The following is a 23,264-nucleotide window of genomic DNA, read 5'->3' on the forward strand; positions in this document are numbered from 1 at the left end:
GATATCGGTAAACCATTACCGAGTCTCGGTGAACTTTGCCGAAATCTCTGGATTACCGAGATCTCGGCAAAGTTTTAACGACATCTCGTTAAAACTTTTACCGAGATTCAGTGAAAATTATTACCGGATTCTCGGCTGTTGGATTCTCGGCAATCCGTTTGTTGAGGTCAGCGATTTAATTTAAGTGTGTAGATGACATATTTTAAGCAGCTCAGATTCTGAAACTAGACGTACAAATCTACCATCCTAGGCAATAACATTTGGGGTACAATCATTTTTCATAATACTTCCCTTTGGACATAGCGCGTGTCGCAAGGACGTGGTCAGGGCAGCTCTCGAGAGTCGGAAGATTATCAAGATCCATTGATAAATCCCGAATTCTCCGGAATGAAAAATCTCTTTGGAAATTCTTTCAAGAATGTTCCATAGGAAATTCTTCCGGATTTCTACGAAAATCCAAAGGAGTTTATCAATGATTTATAAAGGAATTGCGCTTACGATTCTATAGAGAATTCCCGCATGAATCTGTGCATGAATTTCTTCTAGGATGTATCCTGAAAATACAAGTTCAAAGAGATTCCTTCAGGACTTCTTCCAGAAAAAAATCCGGTGCTTCCTTCAATGTAAACTCCACGAATTTCAGAATGGATGCGTTAAGGAATTTACCCTTTAACAATGCCTAGGTATTTCTACATGAATTCCTTTAGAAATATTTCGAGTTTTTTTTTCTGGGCATATTCAGATGTAGAAGCTTATCTTGGTTGTTTCTCAAGGTGTTTTTTTTTTTTTTAAAGAGGCTTTACCGTTCAAGGTGTTCAGACATGAATTTGATATGATCACAGTTTACTCCAAGAAAATCCACCAATAATTTGATAAGATTATTTCCTATAATCATTATTATATTTTTATAGGAATTCTACCAAAGGTTTCACGAGGTTTCCAAATCTTACCATTTCTACTATAATTTCCTTAGGATTTCTTCAGATATTCCTCTAATAATTCATTCAACAGTACTTTTGTAATTTCTACAGAAATTCCACTGGAATTTGCTCCTGAACTTTCTCTAGATTCAGAAACTTCTGCTTGGATTCCTTCTGAAATTCCTTCAGGGATTCCTTCAAAAACACATTAAAAATTTCTTCATAATTTCTTAAGGGAATTTCTTCGCAAATTTCAGCAAATAATTTGCTTGAAAGTTCTACCATGGAGTATTCTCAGAAATTTGTCAAAAATTTCTATAAAAATCCGACAAAGGCTTATTCTTTATTTTTTTTGAGGGCTTCTTTCAGAAAATCCTTGCGATTTTTCTTGAAGGATTTCTGCAGAAATTCCAACAATAAATTCTTTTAAAACAACTTCTTCGTCAGGGATTGTCCATAAATTTCGTAGCATTTTTTGGCCGACTTTTTACTCCCCACCCCTTGTATTTTCCCATACCTAATACATGGCTCATCACACAATCTCAGACTCCCCCCTCCGCCCCCCCCCCCTCCCTACGTCATTAATGGACGCTCCCTCAAATATATGTCCAGAAATTTCTTCAGGGATTCCTGCAGAAGTTGTTGCAGGTATTTCTCTTGGGATTGTTTCAGAATGTCATCCAGAAGTATCACAAAAATACTGGAATAGTTATTGAACGAATCCCTGGAGGAATTTTTAAATAAATCCCTAAAAGACTGTCTGAAAGAGTTTCCTAGAAGATTTTCTTGATGATTTTCCGGAGGCATTTCTGGACAGAAATTGCTTCAGCAATATCTGGTTAAACCAATAAATGCCTGAGAGAATACTTGGGGAAACTTCTTAACATGCTTAGGAATAGATTGTGGAGTCCCAAGTAACACAGAAAACATCTTTGAGAATAAACTTAAAAAAAGACGTTGTAGTATAGTACTATAATCGTATTTGTACACATATTATGTTGAAATCATGTTTTAACTGTGTTTGGCAATAACAAGTTACTGAAAAATGTTATCATCCTCACTACAAGTTAAAATAACGTAAATTTAACGTTGGTTAAACAAGATATTTGTGTCATCGTCTTCCTTCAATTGAAGATGATATGTATAACATCAGCAGCACATTGTTATAAGCTCAAACATGTTATTAAAACGTTGTTTTTACGTATTAAATACGTTATTGTAGAACATTACCAGTTTGCTTTCGAGAAGAGATCTCTTCTCACTGAGTTGATTATCATTGAATAAACATCTCTTTCACTTAAAAATACAAATCAATCCAAATACGATAGCAACTTTAATTTTATGCTTTGCGATTTGATCCCGCCACAAGTATGCTAAACGGGGTAACAAATGGGTATGTTAATAGTCTCTAAAAAACTTGACGCAGACCACCAAGCAGACCACTGTCACCATGGCTCAAAAGATGGGCGCCACCATTCAACTTTATATAAACGGCAGGTCTCCGTTACCTAAAAATCACTGGGGTACTTACGTGGCTGCCAAATCTCACTTACCAACACAGTTTTTACACTATTTTTGATCCCGTGAGCAATTAAATAGTATTCGTTCTAGCAAACGCACTCCACCTTTGTTATTGTTATACCTATGTTCACAATAGGTTATCCAAAACCAAAAATGACATCGTCGTATTCTATTGGGAAGTAGATGTTCAAAATACGTTGCTATGATGTTTTTTCAATGTTATTCATTCGATTCAAGTGATATTCGATAAACATGTTATTGAGATGTATAACAGTCGTAATTTGAACGTATTTCTAAAATGTTGAGTTCTTCCATATATCAGGCCAGACTAATTACAGTGCCTGCTAAAAAGTTTCACACTACCATTTTTATATACAGCCGCTTGTCCATCTACTAATGTTTCTGCCAATAGTTATCCATCCGGAACAGTTTAAATACACTACCCGTCATAAGTACGGACTCACAAAAAGTATTGCAACAATATTGCATCACCCTGACTCACCTCGATATCTCCAAAACCTGAGGACTTACAAAGATGCTGTCTTCAGGAAAGTTATTCAGACGAGCAAAAGCAACAACTTTTCTGAAGGCGGCATTTTTGTAGGTGTTCTTGTTTTAGAGATATCGAGGTGAGTCAGGGTGATGCAATATTGTTGCAATACTTTTTGTGAGTCCGTACTTATGACGGGTAGTGTATGTAATGAAAAAATATAATTTCCTTTTTGATAACGAAGACAAATTCTGCAGTCTAAAAGATCATCATTAATACATCATAATTGAAAATAACATCCAAAAACATTCTGACGGTACTTTGTCAAGAAGCCACCATGTTGCATGTCTGAAAATTTGTTTGAAAATCTCTTACAAACCACAGAGATGTCAAAAAGCTTCCCTTCTGATTTCCAATCCGATGGAAAGCGAATGAATTTATGAGGAGGAAAAGTGCTTATTTTACCATAAATTTTGAACGGCACATGAAATTAAGTCATAGTGCCCAAACATCGAGATGGTAAATTACAAACGAAATGTAAGGCCTGAAAATTATTTTGAGCCATCACTAAATACTGCATTTATAAAAGATGCCATATTTATTTGCTGTGCGTGGTTGACAAATAATAATTTCGTACAGGCAATAAGTAAGTTGTTATGATGTTGCTGAGAACATATTCGATACATAATTTTATGTTATAATAATGTATTGAAAAACATCTTCAGTAACATCAAAGATGTTTTATAAGCCGCCATTTTTTGCGCTTTTTCAGTTATATAAGTGTATGAAAATACGTTTCCCATATTTGAAACAAAACATGGACGTTTGTATTTGACATGTATTATATACAGTATTATAACAAATTGTGTTACTTGGGGTACTTCGTACCGGATTTGCTGTCGGTTTTTGAAAAAAATTAAAAAGCCTTTCCGAAAAAAAAATGAAAAATCCATGACGGTTCTTGCAAGGGGTCGTATGGTTAACTACATCTTTACCGATTCATACAGGTATATCTAAAGAAACTTCTGGAGAAACCTCTAGATGAACTTCCAAAAAATCTCTCGACTGTTTTCTAGAGAACTTTTGAAATACATAACTGAATATATGGAGTTATGTTTGAAATAAATCAAAACAACAGTTCCTGAAAAATTCACAAAAAAATTTCCGATTTCTGAAATTCTAGAGGAGTTTCTGAATGAGTTTTATGAAGAATCTCTGAATCTCTGTGAAAAATCTTTTTAAGAATCTTTGTAGTTTTTTTGAAATCTTCTGAGAAATCTTCATTTTTTAAGAAATCTTTGTAGGGTTTTTATAGAAACCCCGCAGAAACTCCTGGAAATATTTCATGAGAAATTTCTAGTCAAATTCCTGGGTGAATTCCTTCAGCAATGTTCAAAGAAATACATGGAGGAATACTTGCACGAACTTCTGTAGAAATCGTTGAGAGAATTTACGAAGAATTTTTGGTTTCTTTGGTGACTAATTTCAGGATAAATCTTTTGAGAAATTGCTAGAGAAACTTCTAAAAAAAGACCCAGACAAAATTTCTGGAAGAATTCCTAAAAGAATCTCTGACATGAGGAAACATTGGAAGATTTTTTGCCAAAATTTATTGGAAATCCTGTGAGTATTTTCTGAAAATCAAGATCCCTGAATAAATCATTACTCACTGGAGGTAATCGTACAGAAAATTCTATGGAAGTACAAAAAATACATTTTAAAAAAAATTCCCGGGAGATTCTTTTTGCTGAACTTATAAAAGTAATTCCCGCAAAAATACTCCTTCCTCGATAAGAACAGAAAAAATCATGAAATAATAATTCTTTACAGGGATTTCCCAGAATAGTACTAAATTAGGCTCAATATTAAAGTCATTTTTATGCAGGCATACCAGTACATGAGGAGCTGGCATTTGTTGCCCTTGAGTAGTCAGTTCTGTTCAAGACCCCTTAACATGTTCCTGAAAGAACTCTAGAAAGTTTCGCATAATCATTACCACTGAAGAGATTGCAGAAGTACATAAGTGATCCGATTTTGTCAGCCCATTTCCGGAAAACATTTTTTGCTCCCCTAAAAAATCTTAACAGATATTCACACTTTTTATCCCTCTATGATCTGCCTTTCAGCAGTAGTTTGATGATGATCTTAAATGAATTGGTAAAAGTTTGACCGTTAGATAATGAGAACAAAAAGTTTGTCGCAAAATGGGGCTGACAAAATCGGGCCCGTACTGTAATTCCATTTCATCCTTGAGCAGTTTTTTTGTAAAAATCTTTGGAGAATAAAACTGGACGATGGCAGGAGCTGGATTCTTGGAGGAAATCCTGAATTAATTTCTGTTAACATACATAGAGGAATATCTGGAGGAATCCATGAGAGAATCTCTATACTAATTTATGCAGTAATTCCTAGAGAAATTCCTGCTTCAACCACTTCCATAAATTACGCTTGAATGAATCTCCTGGAGATATTCTTTGGATGAAGCTCCTGGAGATATTTCTTTAGAAATCTTCAAAGAAATCCAGGATGGACACCTCGGAGAAAATCCTGAAACTTTTCCTGAAGGCATTTGTAATGAAACATCTGTATAAGATCCTGATAAAATTCCTGAAAAAAAGTCTAGAGAAACCACTATACAACCACTATTCCAAAAAAAAAACCTAAGAAATATCTTTGAAAAAAATCAGAAGAAATTACTGGAAAAAATTTTCGAAGGAATTTAGTGAAGACTTTCTCAACGAATTCTTAAATTTGTAAAAACAATGTATCCGCGGAGGAATTCCTCGAAGAAGCTCACGAAAAATTTCTAAAGTAACCAATGGAGCAATTCATGAAAACTGCATGATGAATTTTTCTGAAAAATTGGTAAAGAAATTTCTAAAATGATAAAATGAGGTCATCTATGCTAATGCTCATGCTATACTCAAAACTCGTGAAGAAATTTTTAGAGGAATTTTTGAAGAAATTCATTTGGAAAAGTAATCCTTAGAGATTTCGCTCGTCGTATATATGTACAACAAAGATGGTTATATTTGCGGTTTAGGGGAAGATGATATAGATCGATGAGATTAGAATTGAACCTTATGACAACTGAAATGCCGAGTCATTAATTGGCTCGGTAGCTTAGTTGGTAAAGCACTTGTCTAGCGAATAAGGGTCGTGAGTTCAAACCTTACCTGTGCTGAGGATTTTTTCCCAATTTAATCAATAATTAACCCATCTGTACATATGTACGTTGAGTTATTTGAAAATCATAGCCTTACAGAAGTTTCTGGAGGAATTTCAGAAGCTATCTTTGGAGATTTTTTAATGGAATTCCAGGAGAAATTGTGTAGAAACTTTGTAGAAATTATTAAAGGAATCACTGCAGTCAACAAGTGATCTCAGTATCCGGAAGGCGTTGCCATACATATCTCCATGGATGCGGTAAATGAGCATGTTTCAAGAAAGTCGGGTAGCAATCTTTCGAAAATGGTATACGGAAAAGATAAAAACGAAGACGCGAAGCTCATCGGACTGGGTTGGCCTCCCTTTAGAAGGTTGATCCACGATGCTCAAAATTCAGTCTACGTAAGTAGTTAATGTTCGGAATTTCTTCGATTGCCCTTGAAGGCAGCGGCGGTTTAACTTCGATTTCTTCGAGACGCTCCCACAATTGGTCCAATTTTACCCCACCGTGTCGGAATCGTCGGCATCGAAATTGGAATAGGAATTGGGTTATTGGTTCCCACCGTTGTTGCTGTTGCCGGATGTGCAGTGCATGTGTGTTTGTGCGTTGCAGGTAGAATCGTCGTTCGTTCGTGCGAGAAATCCGAGTGCGCGGGGGTGCGTGCTAATTTAGTGTTTGGAGATGAAGTTTGTGCTAAATCAATTATCTGGAAGTTTGCGCCTTGTGCTTTGTTGTTCGTAGCAGCACCGGCGTACGGTACTCACTTCCTACCTAGATAGATACATTCAGGCCCGGCACACACGTTCGTTGGTTTGTTCGATAGGGAATTGCGAATGGTGAGATAGGATGAGTGGTACTTGTGCGGCGATGGTTACTGTGCAGTGGAGAGAGATATGTGAGCGCTCGCATACAGTGTGTAATTGAAAAACTTTCGCAATTGATGCCTTTTGTCGATGTTGGAACATGGACCACAGCTTAGCTCCCCATATAGTGAATGGGAAGAGAGACACACTGGCAAATATAGAAACTGTTTGGTTTTCGGGGAAAATTGTTTTGTGCGGGTTTTCGACATTGAGTGGGATAGTTCGGAGTGTGGGTGTTTGTTCGATGTATGGAAAAGTTGCTTGTTAGTAGTTGATGAGTCCAGTCACACGAAGGAAAATCAGCATACGATGATGTCGTTAGGATAGAATCCTAGCCGAATGCTTCTGTGATTACAAATTGATGAAAATTTGAATGAGATAACGATCCAGATGCACTTTTAAAACATCAATGTTATTTTAAAGTTTTTTATTTCAGGGGAGTGAAATAATGAAATAGTATTTCTACTATTCAAAAATGAGTATTACGTCTCATGAGGGCCTACCCAGCCAACACACGATCGCATATGATGTTGAATAGAATGCTAAAGTGAACGCGAGATACGTACACTTCACAAACGGTTTAATGGGAGCGTGTATTGTACGCATATGGCCTCCACTTTAGCATCCTATTCAACATTATATACGACTTCGTGTTAGCTGGGAAGATATACATACATAGTCGAAACAGTAAAGAATCGCATACTAAGACAGCGGGATCTTTTTATTATAGAAATTTCCTTGGCTTCATTCGGCAATTTCGTGTCTATAAACGAATACAGTACATTGGTTAATAGGCAAATAAAACTCTTAACTTGTTTAGTGGTTATAAAACACATATCTGAGAAACAAATCAACAGAAAAATAGAGGAAGACGATTACAGGAAGATAAAACCAGCATCACTGTTGACCATTTTTATTCAACTTCAGCAGTTTTTTTTTCAATTCCAAATGTTTAATTATTTAGTCATTGTTTCTGATTATAATAAACATTCAATTTTGCACTCATGACTGAATTTCACTCTCACTTTCTAGTAGTTATTAAAGAGCGAGTTATGACACTATTCAGAATGATATTAAAGATTCTAAATTTAAATTTCATGTTACTCCTTTTTAACTCTTACACTCCACATATCTGTCACTTCAAATTAGACACGGTTTCCTAATTACCGTCACAGCCATTCGTCCGTTTCCGCCTGACTTCGTGAAACATCATGTCAGCAAAATAAATCAGAAACTCTTCCACCACGAACACATTTCACCGCAACTCAACCCAACCCAACCCAACCATATCAATCGGAAAACTCTATGGGTCTAGCTATGGTTTGACCATCGCCATCGTCCCCGAAAGAAGAACACAAAGGCAAAGCTCTCCACGGTCATTGTTACTTGTGAGTGAGAAAGTGTTCCAAATTTGTTTCACACAGCCATTGCATTGCATTGCCACCACCATCTCAGAAGGACAGTGAAGCTCTGTTTTGCTCTCACATATATTTCTTATTTCGTTTCGCTCTGGTTCATCCTGAACATCACATCCTTGTAGTGGCCGATGACGTAGTTGCAGTCGAGTACCTATTAGGGTGGTTCAACGTTATATCAGTCATTCCATAGGAAAATGATATAGTGAAACTCCGACTGTCGTGAAACTTGGTAGGGTCGTAGTTCTTCGAAAATAATTAAACTCGTATTTTTTATTTCGTCATTAGGGTGACCAATTTTCAGATAGGGTGGTTCTAAAAATCAAGGGTTTAAAAAAATATTTTTTTTTTTCAAAAAATCATACCTTTCTCAACTGGTCAACTGGTTCGACCGATTTTAAACTTCTTTATTTTTTCGTTTAAAGCTATCGAATTCTAGTTTTCAGGAAAAATGCGGTAAATGGGCCAAATTGTGTTTTTGTGTAAGAAATATGCAAATATATTAGTTTTTTTTTCACGTTTTCAAGGTCTCGGGATCAAAGGGGTACCCTGGTTTTTATTTTTTTTTCAGAAAATTCAGGAAATTTGGCGTTACATATAAAAAAAAACCCTAATTCATCCACCTTGCGGTGATGGCGCCTTTCTCGTGCCTTCGAAATCCCATTTCAATAAAACTCAAGCAAAATATTGATATATATCGCACTTTCATACAATTTACAGAAATCCATTTCATGTTACCAGAAATCATATCGTTTATCTGGCTTTTGATGTTTGAACCTCAAACTCTTGTGAAAAAGACGCTATCTTGAGTTTGAAGCCGCCATTTAGGATTTAAGATTGCCATCTTGGATGTTCTGGTCGCCAGTTTTGGCGCCCAGGCATCTTCGCTACGAAAAATCTGAGAGAGAGGAGACAGCTGGCTTCTATTGCGTGCTACTTAATGTCAAGGAGGATCTGTCACCACGAACCGAGCTGAAAATTGCACATTGATGGTGTGGAGTGGCCAAATATCCAAAAGATCTTATCAACATTTTGCTCCGTTTGTTGTATTTAAAAAGGATAAAATAATAATGATCAGTTTCCCACGCCCAGCGCAACGAATCCATTTATTTACCACACTCTGTCGCAACGAAATCAATATGCAATTTATTTTTGACCAACAATATTTTTTTCAAACCATTGTGCGGCGCTAAAAGTTGTAAAAAGAAGTAAGAAGAATACATGTAAACATCGTGGCTGTCAGTAAGCTGTCTCCTCTCTCTCCCAGCGAAAAATATACTTCATTAAACAGCCGCCATCTTGAATTTGAAGCCACAATCTTGGATTTTGAACCAACATCTTGGCTATTCTATTCGCCATTTTTGGAATCCAGACATCATCCCCATACCAAAACCAAATATACCAATAATGCATTGTTTCAGGCCCTACAACTCCATTAAACAGCAGCGATTTTTAATTCGGAGCCGCACATCTTAAATTTTAGATCGCCATCTTGGATATCCTGAACGCCATTTTGGACTCTGGAAGTCTTCCCCATACCAAATATACCAATAATGCATGGTTTTAGAGCCTAAAACTTCATTAAACAGCCGTTAGAGCCTAAATCTTCATCAAACAGCCGCCATCTTGAAACTGAAGCCATCATCTTTTAGATCGCCATCTTGTACATTCTTTAATTTTCTTGTATTTTTTTTTTAACTCCGGACATCTTCCCCATGCCTAATATACCCATATTGCATGGTTTTAGAGCCTAAAACTTCTTTAAACAGATGCCATCTTGAATTTGAAGCCACCATCTTGGATTTTAGACCGCCATCTTGGATATTCCCCACCTTGAACATTTGGCTGCCATCTTGAATTTTGGGCCGACATCGTGGAGCTTCTGGTCTCCAGCGTGGATTTCAGCACAAAACTCGCCAAAGGTTACAAAAATCACCGCAGTTTGATGTATCGCATGATGGGGCTAGTTCAGTTTTATATACGGCCAGTTCTACTGGTGCTGGTCCGGATCACTGAAATGGCCATAACTCCGGAACGTCTTGGCCGATCTGGACCATTTTTGATAGTATAAAAATCCGGTTTGATTTAAGCTTTAATTCGAAAAATCGGCCAATGGGAAGTGCCTTAAAAGTGAGTGAACTTATTTTGCGCACATACATACATGCCCATAATCTCAATTCGTTGAACTGAGTTGATTGGTATATGCGACTTGATCCTCCGAGCCTTTTTTCGAAAATTCGTTTTTGAGTGAACATATGGTTTTTTAGTACATTAGGTGTACGAGAAAGGCAAAACACTACTTTCGAACTTTTTTGCTTTAGTTATCTAACTAAACCAATTGATTCCAATATCTTTTTGGCAGCAAATTTCATAATCTTTCAAATGCGATAAGTTTGACCATTTTCAAGTTATAGCCAGTTTGAGACAAGCAAAGTCTAAAACATGTAAAGTTCAATTACTACGTTACGGTTGAGATTTGACCATACGCGTAAAACATTTTTTTTTTCACCGGTCTGAACATGTTTGCTTGCTAACGTTCATAAGGTTATCAAAAAATTCTAGCTTTGCTGTGTCGCATACATAGGTTCAGTTCAATTTTATATTTAGCCGCTTTCGGAAAGACACCCGGAACTAGTTACGTAGTGCTGTCACTAATGTGGTCCTAACATATTTCTTTGATAACCAGTCATCAGGTTATCAGAAAAGCCGTTATTTGTTGTATCGCATGCATGGGTTTGGCACTCTTTTATATTTGGCCACATCCGTCGGGACCCCCCGGAACCGGTTCCGGACAACTACCGCTTCAGATATGGTCTGATACTGTTTTCCTGCTAACCGTTCATCAGGTTATCGAAAATGCCGCTGTTTGATGGGTCGCATGCATTGGTTTGGTACTCTTTTAAATTTGGCCACTTCCGGTGGGACATCCGGAACCGGTTGCAGAACACTTCTGGTTCAGATATGGTCTGATACTGGCTTCCTGCTTACCGTTCATAAGATTATCGAAAATGCCGCTGTTTGATGTGTCGCATGCATCGGTTTGGTACTCGTTTATATTTGGCCACTTCCGGCGGAACATCTGGAACCGGTTCCGGGACACTACCGGTTCAGATATGGTCTGATAATGTTTTCCTGCTTACCGTTCATCTGGTTATCGAAAATGCCGCCGTTTGATGTGTCGCATGCATGGGTTTGGTTCACTTTTATAATTGTCCACTTCCGGTGGGGCTTCCGGAAGCGGTTCCGGTACACTGCCGGTTCAGATGTGGTCTGATACTGTTTTCCTGCTAACCGTTCATCAGATTATCGAAAAAGCCGCTGTTTGATGTGTCGCATGTATGAGTTATGTTCAATTTGATATTTAACCACTTCCGGCGGGACACCCAGAACCGGTTCCGGAACACTACCGGTCCAGATATGGTCTGAGACTATTTTCCTGCTTACCGTTAATCAGATAATCGTAAATGCCGTGGTTTGATGGGCCTCATGCATGGGTTTGGTGCATTTTCATGTCTGGCCCCTTCCTGGGGTACCGGTCCGGAACACCTAAATGGCCATAACTCCGGAACGGCTGGACCGATGCGAACCATTTTCAATAGGAAACAATGGGACCAGATTCCGCGTCGAATGATCCGTCGATCCTTAAAATCGGTTGATATTTACTATCTAAAAGTGAGGTGACCTTTTTTTGTACACATACACACACACATACATACACACACACATATACACACACACAGACATCATCTCAACTCGTCGAGCTGAGTCGATTGGTATATGAAACTTGCCCCTCCGGGGGCTCAAATCGTTTTATGTAACTCCTTTCACAGTTGAACAAACAGAAGAGGACATTATTGAATACCTCCGGGAAACTGTCACTATTAATGATTCAACAGTGAAGTGTGTGAAACTTGTTCCTAGAAATAAGAACATTAACGAATTGTCCTTTATTTCTTTCAAAGTAAGTGTTTCTGAGGATTTAGCCTCTGTAATTGGTGATCGTTTTTACTGGCCCGATGGTGTTGAAATTTGCGAGTTTCAGTCAAAAAACGGGGTCCGGATAAATCAAACTGTGCCAATGTAATGAATGTAAGTCACAATGATGCCAATGTACTTTTAAACTGTGATTTTTCTCCGTCGTTTTTTCCCTCACACCCTGCACTTTCTCATGAACAGATTTATGAGAAGGGCGTCAATTTGCACCATTTAGATTATACTCAAACCAAGTCATTGATTGAAAGGTTCTCACGCAATTTTTTAAAGATTGTTGTTCATAATGCTCGAAGCCTCACTAAAAATATTGATAATTATCGAACACTGCTTAAAAACTCTGAATTAACTGTTTTAGCCATTTCCGAATCATGGCTTAAACCATCTATTACTAACAAATCTGTTGAGTTGCAAGGATACAAAATAATCAGATCTGACCGCTGCAATCAAAAGAAAAAGCGAGGTGGAGGTGTTGCATTCTATGTAAAATCCAATGTAAAATTTTCTGTTATTTGTAAATCGGACAGAGACTGTGATGTCGACTACTTGTTTATTAAACTTAGCCTCGCAAAGTTAGTTTGTGGCGTTGTATACAAGCCTCCAGAGATTAGTGTGTCAAAATTAGATTCCGTATTTAATAAAATCTCAGAACTCTATTCCACAGAAGCTAATATTTTAGTAATGGGAGATTTCAATGTTAATATGCTCTTGTATGATTCGCCGAAAACTCGTTGTTTAGTTGAACATTTAAATTCATTGTCTTTCAAACTTATTGATACTTGGCCAACCTGTCATAAGTCTGGCTGTCAATCTTCAGTGCTTGACTTGGTATCAGGTAACTGCACTGGTAATATCAGTAATGTTTATCAGTCGTCTGTTGGAGGTATCAGCGATCATGATCTAGTTTGTGTTGACTATCGGTTTAAAAATTCAAAAGCAAAACCTGTGGAATACTGGGCCCGAGACTACCAGAAAATCAATACTGACTCTTTTCTATCTGATCTACGCAATTGCTGTTTTGATAGAATATACTACTGCTCTGATGTCAACGAAAAACTTACATGCTTCAATGAAATGCTGTTTTCTACTATTGATAGGCATGCTCCTTTGAAGAAAAAGGTTGCTAGAGATCCTAGTTATCCATGGATAAACAACTATATTAATCGAATGTTTAAAAATCGTTCTGAAGCTTATGAGTGCTGGAAAAAAGATAAAAATAATACTCGGAAATGGAAGAATTTTACTTGTTTACGAAATTTGACTAATCGTGAAATCAAACGCGTTAAACGCGAATACTTCACTTCTCAACTTAACGCGGACTTACCCGCCAAAACGTTATGGAAAAATATAAAACGCTTAGGACTGACGCAAACGAATACCAGAATGGGTGGTGGCGATGTGAACGCTACGACCCTCAACAATTACTTTGTTTCTCATTATACACCAGTCAGTATTGTTGAAAATTCTGATAGTACAGAGTCACACTCAGAATTCTCTTTTCGTGGAGTAACTTGCAACGAAGTTCTCGAAGAATTTGCTACAGCATCATGTGATTCGATCGGAGATGACCTAATTCCTTTAAATATCCTAAAAATATCTTTACCAGTTACCTTACCGCTCATTACTAATTTGATGAATTATTGTATAACCTGCTGTGAGTTTCCGGAAGCTTGGAAAGTTGCAAAAGTCATTCCAATAGAAAAGGTTGATAATCCAACCACCGAAAATTAATTTCGCCCGATTAGCATCTTGTGTGCTTTATCGAAGATTTTTGAGTCGATCCTCTCTAAACAACTGAAGGAATACCTATCAAATAATAACTTGATGTGTCCCTTACAATCAGGATATCGAAAATCTTGTAGCACTGTGACTGCTTTGATTAAGGTTGAGAACGATATTAGAGAAGCGCTAGATAAAAAGATGGTCACAGCCATGGCACTACTTGATTTCAGTAAAGCTTTCGATACGATTAGTCATAGCCTTCTTTGTGATAAACTGAAACACAATTTCAAACTGGACTCTTTATCAGTTGGTTTACTGAATTCTTATCTGTCACGTCGTTCACAATACGTGTACTTCAATAACACAACATCTGACAGAATATTTGTTCCCTGTGGTGTACCCCAGGGATCCATTCTAGGTCCGCTTCTATTTTCTATGTACATCAATGATCTACCGTTCATGCTAAATTATTGCAAATTCCATCTTTATGCTGATGATTGTCAACTTTATTTATCTGATTCAATGTTCAATTTAGCGCATACTATCATGAAAATCAACAGCGATATTCAAAGGGTTTTGGATTGGTGTAAAATCAACGGGTTGGTATTGAACTCGAAGAAAACACAAGCAATTATTTTCTGTAATCAACGTACAAGAATAACGTGTGCTCCTAAAATAAAAGTGGGCAGTGACCAAATTGAATACTCTGATACTGTGAAAAATCTTGGATTAATTATGGATAGCAAAATGAGCTGGAAAGACCAAGTGAACGCTGTATGTAATAAAGTGTACAAAGCTCTTCACTCTCTCGTTGCTGTAAGAAGTAGCACTCCACAGCATATACGTCTGCTTTTGGCTAGATCCCTTATAGTTCCGATTTTTGATTATGGGGATGTCTTATATTCACTAGTCTCTAAAATGAATTTAAGGAAACTTCAGCGAGCTTTTAATACAGTTACAAGATATGTTTTTAACCTAAGCAAATATGATCATATATCCGGGTACGCAAATGCTATACTAGGTGTAAATTTCACTAGTCATCTAAAACTTCGGGTTTGTACACAAACTTTTAAAATTCTAAATGACCCTCCAGTCTACCTAAAAAATTTCTTTTCATATGCACGATCTATGAGAGGTCCTTTATTGATTGTTCCGAGATACTCTTCTTGTGGACTAAAAGATTCGTTTCGTCATCGTGCAATCAGTGCCTGGAATTAATTACCGAGAACGTGTAGGTGTGAAAGAAACTATAATTCATTTAAAAACAGTGTAAGTTCATATTTCAATTAATAGTAAAGTACATCGGCATTATTTATAATCAATAATAGCATATACTTTGAAAACCATTAGGAGGTTACTTGTGCTGTTATACTCTATTATAATAAATAAATAAAATAAATAAGAAAAGGAATTGACTGCTGCCTACTCGATTGCAGTTGTAGGGGAGAACGTGCCTCTGGAGCCGACCTACTGATACCTGAGACGGTAGTTATGAGGGTGATGATCGACGATAAGCTTACCTTCGGTAGCAACGTTGATTATGCCTGCAGAGAGTCTCCACACTTCACAGCTATAGTGACACTGTTCCGGATGATGCCAAATGGTAACGCGTGTGGCACAGTTCCACCAATGCAAGGTTGACCCACAGCTTGATACCAAGGGTAGATATTTCGGTTAACAGGCGCCATGGGGAAGTAGTGACCTAGTGACTGTGGCCTGACTCCGATCCTTTCAGGTCATGGTTGCTTCCGACAGTATCTACATCGTTTTGGTCATGCGGTTTCTTCCGAATGTTCGGTTTGTGCTGGTTAGAGGAAACAGCAGAAAGTTTGTCCGTTTGTTTGTTCGAGAACGTTTTCGCACAATAGCTGAACGCATGCTTGCGGAGAGGACACAACTCCGGACACAATCTTGTCCAGAGGATGTGTAGGGATGTGTTTGGTTGGAATTCCGTTGCAACGGCTATCACGCACATCTTCTTGGCGCTAAAGAGGAGGTGGCGCGTGGACTCGGAGAATGGCTAGTTCAGACATTATGCAAGGGTTCGGAGTCGGCTACGTAGGCCATACCAATGCCCTACGGTCGAAACCGACCCTTACAGCGATTAAGTGATCATATCACAATGAGTTATAAATATCAGGGTTTGTTATAGTAATGTTATATTTTTGTTAAAATCTTCTAGTCGGGAAGATACGACTGACTTTGCCCACTTGATCGGAAAATGTACTTCCAGCGATTGTGAAAAGGGTATGGTGGAATTGTTTGCTTTATTGGGACATTATCGGTTGAAACAATCGCTGTTATTGTATCATAAAACTAAAAAAATAATGCTGATCAGACCACAAATCCGATTTCTGATTTTCCAGAAATCTGTAGAACAAGCAGCACCCTACTCAGCATTGGTAGATACATCGAAAGTACAAGTGCATCAGCATTTAACAGCGCACCCCCCGAGCTGCACTGATTCCGTGATGTTACCACATTTATTTAATGACATTTTTCCGTTTTCCATCCTAACGCTGACCCGAGTTTTCTCATTTTGTATCTATCTCGTTGCAGGCGGCCGACTACTCCTCGTACCAGAACACCCTCGGGCGACGATCGACACTGATGGGCATGGCAGGGGTCGTCGGCGGTGGCGGCGGCGGTGGTGGAGGTGCCCCGTACACCCACATGAGCAAGTACTCCTACCCGACGGATGTGAGCCTCAGCAGCCACTACGGGTACACGTCGTGGGGTTTATGGCGCGATACCCGGAATCTGTCCTCGTCGATGTACGGCAAGAAGCAGAAAAACTTCAGATCGGTCTCCATCCTATTGATGTCGGCTGCCTTCATCGTGGTCCTGGCCGTGCTCTGTGTGGCGGCGCTGGCGTTCTACTTCAGCGCGTTCAAGGCGGACCTCAGCGATTGTGAGTATTATGTGGGGGGAAGGGCACTGTGGGTTGGGAAATGAAACTCTTTGACGGAACTATTATACTTCCTAGAAAACAACAAAACACAATTGACGACAACATAAAATAACTTACTTCTTTTGCCTGTGATTTGATCCATTATAAAAACTCAGTTATTTTTTACATATCGGTTTTTCCATTTTTTAATGATTGATTTGTATAAACGATATTTAGACACATAAATTAGATATACTTCTTAAGAGAGTAGCCAGAGGGGGCAGGGGGTGTGCCCCCCCCCCACACTGGCCGCCAGATTTTTATTAATTCGAGCCAGCTCAAAGATTATCAATTATTTAGACTCTAAATTTTAGAGTTCCAGAAAAGAATATTAAAAAACTATTATAATAATTGAGGTTTTTATCCACAATTATCAAACATTTTTTCTTGAGAACCACAGGAAATTTTGCCAAGTATTTCTCCAACAGAAACACTTAAATTTTATCATAGAATTTTACCAAATAACAAGCTTGATCGTATGGTTAAATTTTGTGATGTTTATAAATAGAATACAAAAACAGCATGCCAAATTTCCAAGATATGCTGGAACCGGTTCTGGTAGGGAAAAAGAAGGACTTTGTAGAACCATATACTGCTATAGAGTGCAGTTACGTGCTACGGTGCTATTGCTACACAAATTTTCAATTGTATTCAATTCAAAAAAACGTCATGCTCAGAGCAAAATACCTGGGATTTCTTTACGAATTCTTTCAAGGGCACCTCCAGACATTCCTTTGGGCCTTTAATCACGAACTTCTCCAGGGATTCTTTCAGAAATTCCTCAAGGGGCTTGTCCAGGAGTTTCTCCTTCGTGAACTCTTCCATTGGCATCTTGCATGGCTCAGATAGTTTTCTTGTTAAGGGTTTGTTCCAAAAAATGCTTCAATAATTCCTCCCATGATTCCTTCAGATTTTTTTTCAGATACTTCTGCAAGGAGGCATCGACGAATTACTTTAAGATTTTTTTCATAGCTTCCTTCCTTTCATATTTTTTTCCTTCAGAAATTCTTTTAAGATTTGTTAAGAAAACTTTCCTGGGAATTCCTCTTGCGATTGCTTCCGGGATTTCTCCAGGTTTTTCTTCAAGAATTCCTCCAGGAATTCACCCAGGAATATTCTCTGTATTTCATTAAGAAACAACTCCAGGGGTTATTAAAAAAAATCCTCCAAGGATTCCGCCAGGAATACTTTTTAGAATTCCTTCAGGAGTTCCTCTCGAAATTCTTTCAGGAACTCCTCCAGCAAGTAATCCCGTAACTATTTCCTCCAGGAACTGTTTAGGGATTCCCTTAGGAATGCCCCTAGGAATTGTTTCCGGGATTCCTCCTGGTTTTTTTTTTCAGAAACTGCTACAGAGATTCCTCAAGAATTTCCTTCACGAACTCTTCTTAGAATTCCTCCAGGATTTCTCCAAGGATTCCATCTGCAATTTCTTTAGGATTTCTTCCTGGGATTCCTCCAGGAATTACTTCCGAGATTCCTCCAGCAATTATTCCAGGGATTCCTCTTGCTGGAATTGCTGCAGGGGTTTCCCAAAAATTCATCCAGGCATTAATTCAGAAATGCCTCTAGAGATTCATCCAGAAATTTCTCCAAGGGATTCCTCCGTTAATCTCGACGGACATTCTTCTAGGATATCCTTTAGGGATTCCTCCATGAATTTCTGCAGGGCTTAACTAGGGAGTTCCTTCTGTGATTCTTTCTGGAACAACTTATTTTAAAAAATGCTCCAACGATTCTCCCAGGAACTCTTTTGAGGGTTCTTCCAGGAATTCCTCCTTGTATTTTATAAGGAACACTTCCAGGAATTGATTCAGTACTTCCTCCAGGAACCGTTTAGGGATTCTCTTAGTAATTTCTCTTGAAATTGCTTCCGGGATTCCTTCTGGAGTTTCTTCAGAAACTCTTCTAAGGATTCTCCCAAATTTGTCCAAGAATCTGCGATTTCTTCAGGAATTATTTCTGGTATTCCTCTACGAATTCCTTAAGAGATTCCTCCCTAAACTCCACTAGAAGTTCCTCTAGAGATTTCACCAGGACTTCTGGAGATTCCTTTAGAAATTCTTACAAGCATTCCTCTAGAATATTCTCCCGGGATTCCTCCAAGAATTCTTGGATTCCTCCAAGAATTCATGACTTTTTTTAAGATTTCTTCAAGAAATCCTCAAGGGTTTCTCAATGCATTCCTTTAGGACTTCCTCCAGTAACTGCTTCCGGGATCCTTCCAAGAATTCTGTCAGAAATTTATCCAGAAATTCTTCAAGGGATTCCTCCAAGGATGTTTTCTAGAGACTCCTACAGGAATTCCTCCAAAGATTTCTCCAGGAATTACTTGAGGGTATCCTCCAAGAATTCCACCAGGAATTCTCCTAGGCATTCTTCCAGGATCTTTTCAGGCATATTTCCTGGGATTCCTCCTTGGATTCTTGCAGAGATTTCTCCAGGTATTTCTTCAGGGATTCCTCCAGGAATTAATCAAGGAATTCCATCATAAATTATGTCAGCAATTCATCCAGGAGTTACTCCAGGAAATCCTTCAGGGATTCCTTCAAAAATTCTTCCAGTATTTCTCTTTGGATACCTTCTGGAATTTTTCCAGGAATTTCGCCAAGAATTCTTCCAATTTTTCCTCCAGGAATGGCTACAGAGATTGCTCCAGGAATTCCACTAAAAACTCCAGGAACTTTTTCAGGGATTTTTCAGGGATTTCTTTAGAAATTCGTTCGAGGATTTCTCCAGTACTTCCCTCCGGGAATTTCTCAAGGGATTTTTTTCAGAAATGTCTCCCAGCGCTCTCCTAGAGATTTCACAAGAAATTCATCCAGAAATGGTTGAAGAAATTCCTCTAGAGATTCCTCCTGGAACTCCTTCAAGGATTCTTCCTGCAATTCCCAAAGGAGAACCTTCAGGAATTCCTCCAGGCATTCCAGGCATTTCTTCAAGAACTCCTCCAGGAAATTCTCGAGGAATTACCCCAAGATTTTTTTTCAGGAATTCCTCTAGAAATTTCACTAGGATTTGTTCCAGGAATTGTTCCTGAACATCCTTCAGAAATTATGCCAATAATTTCTCCAAGAATTTTTGCTGAAAATCTTCTGGTTTTTTTTTCAGAAATTCTTCTAGGAATACCCTCAGGAATTTTTCTGAGATTCTTCCAGGAAATCCTTCAGAAGTCCCTTTAAGGATTCTCCCTGGAAATCCTCTAGGGATTTCTTCAGAAATTCTTCCAGGCAAATCCTGGAGGAATACATTCTGGAATTTTTCAGGGACTCATCCAGAGACTTCTTAACAAACTTCTTCTAGGATTCACCCAGGGATTCCACCAGCAATTCCGCAGGAAATTTTTCCAGCAATTTCTCATGATTTTTTTTTTCAGAAATAGAAAAATAACAGAAATTGAAACAGAAATCCCTCAGAATTCTACTGGAGATTCCTGTAGATATTCGTCCAGTAATTCTTTCAACAGCAATTTCCACAGAAATACTACTAGGAACTCTTTTATTCATTCCGCCGCGATTTTATCCAGGAGATTCCCCAGGAACTTCTCCAGGAATACTTCCAGGAAATTTCTTCCGGAATTCTTCCAGGAATTTCTCCAGGAATTGCTTCTGGCATCCTTCACAAATTATGCTAACAATTCGTTCAGGAATTCTTCTAGCGATTTCTTCAGAGATCATTCCAGAAAATTCTCCAGGAATACATTCAGGAATATTTCAGGAATTCCTCCAGACATTCCTCCAGGAATTGCTTCAGGAATTCCTCCAGAGATTTCTCCACGATTTTTTCCAGGGATATTTCATGAGATTCCACCAGGGAATCCTCCAGATATTCTTCCAAGGGTTCTTCCAGGAAATCCTCCTGAAATTTCTCAAGGGATTTTTTTTTTTTCAAAAATTTCTCAAGCCATTCCTCCCAGAATTCTTCTGGAGATTTCTTCAGGAATTCCTCCTGAAGTTATCCCAGGGCTTGCTCCAAGAATTCATCCAAGAAATTTTTCAAAGAATTTATCCAGGAACTCCTGCTTGGTTTAATCCAAGAATTCCTCCAGGAATTACGCTGAGGCGGACCTCAGCGATTGTGAATATTGTGGGGGGATGGCACTGTGGGTGGGGAAGTGAAGCTTCTAGATAAAACCTATTAATTTTCCAAAATCCAACCAAATATCACCCAAAAAGAACTTTTTACACAAGTAATAAAGAGTTCAATATCAAAATTTCAATATCTGTCCCACAGTGGATCGAAAGATTTTTTTTTACTCCCTTCCGAAAGTGCTGTTCTAGAGAGGGAAATTGATATTGTTATGGTGACGTTAGCTGGACTGCTATTGTGTGAATGGCGTCCGAATTGCGGGTACCGGACATCATATGTCTCACCCCTGAAACCGAGGGCCAACAAAAATCGGTCTTAGCTTGGTGACCGCTGTGGGGCTGGCTGCTGTCTATGCTTCTGCAGGCCAACTGGAACTGGAGGGTCGTCCTGCTTCTATTGCATTACGGCTTTCTCCTCCTCACCGAATGACCAAAAAAAAAAAACTCAAGCTGGTGGCCCTCGAAAAAGTCATTAAAGGATGGCCCACTTGCCTTTTTTTTTTTTGGTTTGGACAGTGAAAGATAGGTCATAAAAGTGGAAGAGGAAAATATGGCATACTTTCATAAATAACGGCAGCCGCTTGGGCTACAAGTTTTATTGCATCGACGAATGATTTATCTTTCCAGTTGTTGGGGCTGAGTTTTATTTGGGGTTTTACAAGAGGGAAAATTGACATTTTGTGGTGACCGTCGCGAAGTTGGAAATTAAATCGTTAGGGTTGATAAGGAGATAGAGCTATAAGGAGGAATCACATGCCATGTTTTATCTTTATTTGAATTTTATGAAATATTGTCTGTTGATGGAAAAACATCTTAGTTGGTATGAAAAGAACAATATTTGCGAGAAAGGAAAAAAGAAGCACAAATGGTCAATATGGCCAAAGCGATAAACGCGCGTCTATTCAGCAAGGTCACCCTTCGATTCCCGGTTGGTCCAGGAACTTTTTGTAATGGAAATTTCCTTGATTTCCTTTGAGTTTACCACACGATATACAAATGCAATGCTGTTATTGACAGAGAAAGCTCTCAGTTAATTACTGTGTAAGTTCTCATAGAATGGTGAACTGAGAAACAGGCTTGGCCCTAGCTACGTTATACTAAGACGAAGTCAAGCAAGAAGGAAGCAAATTGATCTCTATAGCACATAAACCCCAACGATTAGAGGCACACACTTCTACTCAAACATCCTCTCGTTTCAGCCATCCTCGTGTTCGACTGCACGCTCCGAGTGACCCGGGGGGACATTTACACGACCGGACTGCGCTCGAACAGCACTCCCGTCTTCCGGCAAAAATCCGCCTTCTACGAGCGGCTCGTCGACACCTCGCTGGAGCAGAGCGGCCTCACCGTGTCCCGGACGGAAATCATGGACTTTGGCGACGGGCCAACCATTGTGCTCACCTTCCGGGTGTTTCTCGACATGAGGAAGATCAAAATGTAAGTGTGCGGGAAGGGGACCGAACCGGGGATGTAATTTGCAAGTAGTTACATAATTGCCGGGTTTCCTTCACTGGTCGGATGGGTGATGATGGTAACGTATACTTTCAGAACGATTAACAACGTGGAGGAACATATCCGGCAGGCGGTGCTCAGTGAACTGGCCAATCCAAACTCGGTCTTTAAAAACATCAGAGTGGACCCGGACACTATAGAAATCAAACGGTTACTGGACAGGGAGGTGATCAAGACGGCATTTCTCAAGAAGGAAGAGGTAAGGAATAATTTACACATAGCCTATTAGTAAGTTTTGGAAACGAATAGTTCGCAAAGTTATCTCTCTACGGTTGGCTTTCCGGTCAGGATAAATTATAAGCGAGTGATATTATTTCATCTCACGTTTCGGCCCTTAGTTTAAGCCTTCTTCAGGGAGTTATCTCTATAACCTCCCTAAAGAAGGCCCAAATCGAGGGTCCAAGCTTCGGATGAAATACTATCACCGTTGAGTAGCTTTAAAGGCTACGGTCCAGAAATAATTTCAATTTTATTGGGAACCAAATGTTTTGAGAGGTAGGGCCTTAAGCAATCGAATGTTCAAAAATCAATATTCTATTGATTCTTCTTTTAACACTCCCAACAAGTCAACGTGTACCAAGCACCTTAAGGATAGGCTCTAGAATGCCAAGACTAAAACAAAAG

General features: G+C 38.7%; 1 protein-coding gene across 1 annotated transcript in view; it reads left to right on the plus strand.

The window, feature by feature from the left end:
* LOC115255079 (mucin-5AC) overlaps positions 1 to 23,264 on the plus strand; it is a 330,200-nt gene that overhangs the window by 293,206 nt on the left and 13,730 nt on the right. The window contains exons 3-5 of the mRNA XM_062850199.1: positions 16,650 to 17,001; positions 22,328 to 22,565; positions 22,677 to 22,839. Of these exons, the coding sequence (XP_062706183.1) occupies positions 16,650 to 17,001; positions 22,328 to 22,565; positions 22,677 to 22,839 (753 nt within the window). The remainder of the gene's footprint in view (positions 1 to 16,649; positions 17,002 to 22,327; positions 22,566 to 22,676; positions 22,840 to 23,264) is intronic.

This window comes from Aedes albopictus, chromosome 2, assembly GCF_035046485.1.
Source record: "Aedes albopictus strain Foshan chromosome 2, AalbF5, whole genome shotgun sequence".
In the NCBI taxonomy this organism is placed as follows: Eukaryota; Metazoa; Arthropoda; class Insecta; order Diptera; family Culicidae; genus Aedes; species Aedes albopictus.